We start from the raw sequence: 4,991 nt of genomic DNA, 5'->3' as shown, positions 1-4,991 counted from the left end.
CCATTCTGAATGAACATAGCCAAGAGATGAAACATTTCATTAAAGCTATGCAGTTGGTATTCCAATGCTGCTTTAACTAAGAAATGCTCCAGACTCAGGACCTTGATAGGACCCATGTTGAACGATGCAAACTAAGTCAATATGTCTTTACTTTCTTAGAAACAAGCATCATCCACAGCATTATATAGTTTATCCTATCGATCTATTGTTTGTTCCATTCTCAACTAACCCCTTGCTCCTAGCCCCAAGCAGTCCACGCACCCAAAACGAAAACATCAGGATATAACCAGAACGACGGAGGGGGAAACAAAATTAAATAGGTACATAAACCAGAATAAGGAGACAGAAAGAGAGAGAGAGAACTAGCCAAGCAGGCCGCTCGAGAGGATCAATCAACAAAGGAAAAGAGAGTATGCAAAACGCTAGACAAAACGATAATGAAACCCTGTATAGGGGCCGCCGGCCTGTCCCGGCCTCGACAATTAGACCAACGCAATAGGAAATGTATCTTGCTATGACATATCCTCTCGGACCCGCCTGACGAGTTGCGAGGCGTCTTACGACTGCACTTTGCCCGCCTCCCGCACTTCATTCATAAAGCTGTCCTCGTCTCCAGACTGGAAGATCCAGTAATTGCCAACGCCCGCGTTGGCAATCAGGCCGCCACCGAATCCAACGATCGGCGTTGGAGAGCTGTGACGCGTCTTGTCCTTCATGGTTCCCAAATCATGCGGGCCCCAGCCCACGACGTGTTTGATTTCCTCCCGGCTCTTCTCATCCGATCCAAACCCCAGCAATTGCGTCTGGAGACAGCCGAGCACGGCGACGCCCGCCCGGATGATGATCCGATCGCCCTCAAACACCCAGCAATCCCACACACGACACAGGCGCTCCAAGTCCAGCCCGTTCGTGAAGAGAGATCGGAACATTGGCTCCCAGATATCCTCATCCGACAGCCGGAGTGTCTCATAGAGATGGCTGTATAGTCGCGGGAATTTATAGCGGAGAGTGGCCGACGCTAGGCCGTAGGTCCGACCGGTGGCACCGCGATCTGCGGTCAAGAAGGCCAGTGGAAGGGGCCGATTGAGAGCATTCGCCATCACGATGAAAGCGGCAGCTGGCGAAGGAAGCTGGAGAACAAGAAGCGCAGCGATGGTCTAGAAAACCAGTCAGTGCTGTTGCTCAAGATGAAGAATGAGTCAACTCACATGTAGACCGTAGAGATAGCCCACGTCACTGCGGTACATGGAATAAGCCTCCAATACATCGATCAACGTCTCCCGCAAGGGGCCGCCCTCTTGGAAGAGATGAAGGTCGGGAAACGCCGAAGACACGTCGCGCGAGATGGCCGCAAACCACTCCCGCATCCGCTTGTTGCTCTCCCCGGCCTCCTGATCAACCCGGGCCCGGACATCTTTGGCCCTCTGAAGAGCCTTCTGATACGACTCCTCCGTGAGTGAGAGCTCGTTACCGATGGCGCGCTGCCACACTGCGCCTCGACAGCGCGGGGTAATCCCCCGCCACCACAGCGCGCGAATGCGAGGCTCCGTCACAGCACGGTCCCAGTCCGGCAACACGTGCTCTTCCCATATGCGCTGGAGCGTCTCGCGAGTGTTATCTTTCTCACACTGGGCGGAAGCAGCCTTGGCGGCCTTGCGTTTTTCTGCAAGTCGGTTAGTAACCCATTCAATTCATCCTATCAGACAATGGACGAACCCGCTTCCCGTGCTTGGGCCATCATCTTTTTATACTCTCTGAGGTGCCTCTGTTCTTCTTTCGGGTCTTTTGGCGGCAGCCAGCTGGGACGAGTGCGGCTCAGAACCTTTTCCTTCTCCTTGCTCACGGGCAAGGGGTCGATCATAATGTTCGATTTCTGCAATGGGGGGAGATCGGGAATGCTGCCTGATCCCCGCTTCGAGTCCATACTCGAGCGGCGGGAGGACTTGCCGCTCTGGAGCTTCTCTTCTCGTTTTCGCTCCGTATCGTCGGCGTGGAGTTCCAGCGCTTCTGTCAAGACCTTGACTTCTTCCGACAACTCGGCCATCGCGAGATTGTAGGAATAGGTTCTTGGATTGCGCGGCGTAATCTGGCCCCTCTCAGGCCCAGCGGACGCGGATCTGACGGGCTTTGGCCTTGCCCTGCCCGCATGCGGAGACGTCCTAGGCGATCTCCGGGAGTGTCGTTGAGGAGACAAGGGTCCTGCAGGAGCAGAGATTGCATGCTCCAGAGGCTGCGGCCTTGGACTCCTTCGCTCCGGGCTGCCCGTCCGAGAGGACGGACGGTCCTGAGGCGGTCTGGGAGAAATGGGAACGTTCCACAGGCTGGCATCATCGGGAAGCTCGTCGTCCGAATCATTGTATTCATCCTCCAGCTCCTTGACCGACTTGCGAGTCGACTGCCAGGACGCCTTGCGGGTGAGCCCCCGCGCCGTCTGCGGCGACAGGGTGGTGTTGCCGCCGGAGGGCGATGGAGAAATTGCAGACGAAGGCTGGCTGGGAGAAGGCGAGCGAGATCGTTGGCGTTCCGATGGCCGAAGGGGTAAGGAGGGACTCGACGCATTTCTGGTCAAGGCTCTCCGGCTGCCTCTCGTCTTGGGCTCCAGCGTCTGCTGGGCCCCTGGCCCCGTGGGCTGATTCCTCAATGGCGGAGGATCGGCGCGCTTCTTCAGGCCTGGGGTCAAATCTCTCGCAGACTTGGCTGGCATTGTATGAATGCGGGTAGGGAGACGCGTCCGACTCGAGGACCGCATCCCCGGTCGAGGGTATGCGTATGCATCAGGATAGGGTAGTTCTGGGTCATCTGCAAGGCCGATATCCTCAAAGTTGGAGACATCCGCAAAGTCGACGTCGGGGCCGTCGGGGTGAGAGGAGGTATGGAAGGACGACGATTTGGAGGACTTGGAGCCGGACAGTTCTGGCGGAGAGTTTGGAGTGGCGTAAGTGGCCATCGACATGGTTATCTTGCAGGCCAGAGATGGATGCTTTTTTTTTCTGTATACTATAAACCGGATGAAGCAGACCAGCGGAGGTCCTTCACTTCGGGTGACAGATCGACCAGCACCACGTCTCCCAGGCCCGGTGAGGAATCTTCAACGAATTGTCCGTCGTCAATGGATTATTTATTCAACGAGTGGTGATTGTCGCTGAAGTCGCTTCACCGACACGAGAATCACGGGGAGCAGCTGGAGTCGAGCCGCAACGGGCGGGTGGGGAACGACAGGGGAAGGAGACGGGTCTAACGAACGAAAGACATGGAGGGCGCAAACGAGTGACTTCTCTGGCAGCGAGATCGAGACAGATAGAAAGGCAGAAGAGCGAGAGATGGAAAAGAAGGCACACAGGGACGGGTGGAGGAGAGCGGTGGATGGGGCGCCCTGGATGACGGTCTGGATCGTGGAATCCGGCATGCTCAGCCTGGACTGGCTGCCTGAGGAATCAGGCAGGAACGCGGCGTTTCTGCCTGAATCCCGCCGGAAGTGTGCCTGATTCCTGCCTATCCGGGGCAGTTGGTGCCTGGGCGGGCCGCGAACGGGCCAACCGCCGATCTCTTGCCCGGCAGGACATGGAGCCAGATCGGCTGCCAGTCTGGCAGGAGTCTGCAACGGGTAATACTAATGATGATCTTCATGTGCTGCATTCTGAATAATCATATTCTGAATAATAGTATCATTATACGCAATCATCTACTACGAGGTAGGGGTAGGAGCTCTAGCACGCAAACAGCTGCTCCTGGCGACCGCTCGAGAATCGTGCTGGCAAGGACCCGACTGCAGGCTGGCTGCGACCGCCGTCGAAGCCACAAGCTTGGCCTCATTTCCGCTCCAGCCCGCCGGTGGCATTGTGGCGCGGCATGGCGCGGCATGGCTTGCCCCTGCGTGCCAGCCACTCCCCTCCGCCGTCCAGCCGGAGCCTGCTTAGCTCGCCCTGCGCCCCTGGGTGGCCCGCCTAATCTCACCGCGGAATGCCCGGCGGTTCCACGGGCCCGGAACAATCGCCATTTAAAGTAGCAGGCGATAAACGCTCGCCCAGGTCGCGCTAGAATCGCCATGCGACAGGCATTCTTCGAGCAGAATGGAAAATTACCAATTGTTCAAGCCAGACACAACACCATATTATTGTCTGTCTCCTGCTTTTTTCTCCACTGTTATGAGGGAAATCCACTTTCTGCGACACTTTTATCCGTAAGTTGTGATTGGTCAGATCTGCTTACTCAGCACCCGCATATCAATATGATTGGCTCCGTAAATAGAACTGGGACCCGCTCCGGAAATATTAGCAAGGAACACAGGGCGATACCAGGTCACATGTTTACAGTTGCCTAAGACGGACAGCTATATCCACGTACCCAATGAAAGCGCAGGACGTGTATTCAAGACAATTACTGGGAGCTTAGAAAAGTTGACAGCTTGACTGTGGATACTACATGGGCTATGGAATAGGACTTATATCCTCATCAGCATCATCTGTATCAGCCACAATATCACTTCATAGTATGCTCTGCGCCCAGAGTTTATCGCGATCTGCATGCGTGGACAACCTGGCTGGATATCTGATTGGTCTGCATTAAATTCCGACCCCGCATGCATCCCTGATTCCGACTCTCACGTGAGAATGGATTTTTCAAAGTATTCCAGAAGAATGCGGACTCGGGTAAGAAATAATAAACGGGCTTATTCCGTACACTGAGATATTAAGTTTGCAACTGTCCCTATGCGATCAGAATGGATACGTTGCCTGTCAGCGTATTCTCATGATCACAATTGAAATGGCACAGTGTTGTTGGTCAGAATACTAAAAACTGCTAGATAGGGGGAGGAAGACCTAATAGCTAATAGCCATTGTATATTTTGACGGCCATTATCAACCATGTTCCAAATTTACCAACTCTAATAATTACATCACCTTGGAAATTATCTTTTTTCCCAACCCTTCAGTCCTACATTCCCGTCAAATCTCAACAGTGGATCAATTATCCCTGCAAAGACTGACTGG

The 4,991-nt window shown here is 54.5% G+C and overlaps 13 protein-coding genes across 13 annotated transcripts; 8 read left to right on the top strand and 5 right to left on the bottom strand.

The window, feature by feature from the left end:
• Nucleotides 1–312: 312 nt before the first annotated feature.
• On the bottom strand, nt 313–588 carry T310_5874 (uncharacterized protein; the record flags this gene model as incomplete). The annotated part of the gene is made up of 1 exon (XM_013471290.1): nt 313–588. A coding segment is annotated over one exon (276 nt), but the record flags the coding sequence as incomplete, so codon positions are not given.
• On the top strand, nt 519–986 carry T310_5872 (uncharacterized protein; the record flags this gene model as incomplete). The annotated part of the gene is made up of 1 exon (XM_013471289.1): nt 519–986. A coding segment is annotated over one exon (468 nt), but the record flags the coding sequence as incomplete, so codon positions are not given.
• Nucleotides 558–1,157, bottom strand: T310_5870 (uncharacterized protein; the record flags this gene model as incomplete). Its single annotated transcript, XM_013471288.1, has 1 exon — nt 558–1,157. A coding segment is annotated over one exon (600 nt), but the record flags the coding sequence as incomplete, so codon positions are not given.
• A 42-nt stretch (nt 1,158–1,199) lies between these two features.
• Nucleotides 1,200–1,691, bottom strand: T310_5868 (TBC1 domain family member 14; the record flags this gene model as incomplete). Its single annotated transcript, XM_013471287.1, has 1 exon — nt 1,200–1,691. A coding segment is annotated over one exon (492 nt), but the record flags the coding sequence as incomplete, so codon positions are not given.
• Nucleotides 1,441–1,758, top strand: T310_5867 (uncharacterized protein; the record flags this gene model as incomplete). The annotated part of the gene is made up of 1 exon (XM_013471286.1): nt 1,441–1,758. A coding segment is annotated over one exon (318 nt), but the record flags the coding sequence as incomplete, so codon positions are not given.
• Nucleotides 1,461–2,057, top strand: T310_5866 (uncharacterized protein; the record flags this gene model as incomplete). Its single annotated transcript, XM_013471285.1, has 1 exon — nt 1,461–2,057. A coding segment is annotated over one exon (597 nt), but the record flags the coding sequence as incomplete, so codon positions are not given.
• On the bottom strand, nt 1,700–3,088 carry T310_5857 (uncharacterized protein; the record flags this gene model as incomplete). The annotated part of the gene is made up of 1 exon (XM_013471284.1): nt 1,700–3,088. A coding segment is annotated over one exon (1,389 nt), but the record flags the coding sequence as incomplete, so codon positions are not given.
• Nucleotides 2,789–3,136, top strand: T310_5856 (uncharacterized protein; the record flags this gene model as incomplete). Its single annotated transcript, XM_013471283.1, has 1 exon — nt 2,789–3,136. A coding segment is annotated over one exon (348 nt), but the record flags the coding sequence as incomplete, so codon positions are not given.
• On the top strand, nt 3,082–3,381 carry T310_5855 (uncharacterized protein; the record flags this gene model as incomplete). The annotated part of the gene is made up of 1 exon (XM_013471282.1): nt 3,082–3,381. A coding segment is annotated over one exon (300 nt), but the record flags the coding sequence as incomplete, so codon positions are not given.
• T310_5853 (uncharacterized protein) lies at nt 3,147–3,485 on the top strand (the record flags this gene model as incomplete). The annotated part of the gene is made up of 1 exon (XM_013471281.1): nt 3,147–3,485. A coding segment is annotated over one exon (339 nt), but the record flags the coding sequence as incomplete, so codon positions are not given.
• On the top strand, nt 3,464–4,006 carry T310_5851 (uncharacterized protein; the record flags this gene model as incomplete). Its single annotated transcript, XM_013471280.1, has 1 exon — nt 3,464–4,006. A coding segment is annotated over one exon (543 nt), but the record flags the coding sequence as incomplete, so codon positions are not given.
• T310_5850 (uncharacterized protein) lies at nt 3,679–4,089 on the bottom strand (the record flags this gene model as incomplete). Its single annotated transcript, XM_013471279.1, has 1 exon — nt 3,679–4,089. A coding segment is annotated over one exon (411 nt), but the record flags the coding sequence as incomplete, so codon positions are not given.
• On the top strand, nt 4,007–4,321 carry T310_5849 (uncharacterized protein; the record flags this gene model as incomplete). The annotated part of the gene is made up of 1 exon (XM_013471278.1): nt 4,007–4,321. A coding segment is annotated over one exon (315 nt), but the record flags the coding sequence as incomplete, so codon positions are not given.
• Nucleotides 4,322–4,991: the final 670 nt, after the last annotated feature.

The sequence above is a fragment of the Rasamsonia emersonii genome (genome assembly GCF_000968595.1).
Source record: "Rasamsonia emersonii CBS 393.64 chromosome Unknown ctg1118621760334, whole genome shotgun sequence".
NCBI lineage: Eukaryota > Fungi > Ascomycota > Eurotiomycetes > Eurotiales > Trichocomaceae > Rasamsonia > Rasamsonia emersonii.
Note: the sequence above shows the minus strand (reverse complement) of the source record. Positions and strands in the feature narration are given on the sequence as shown.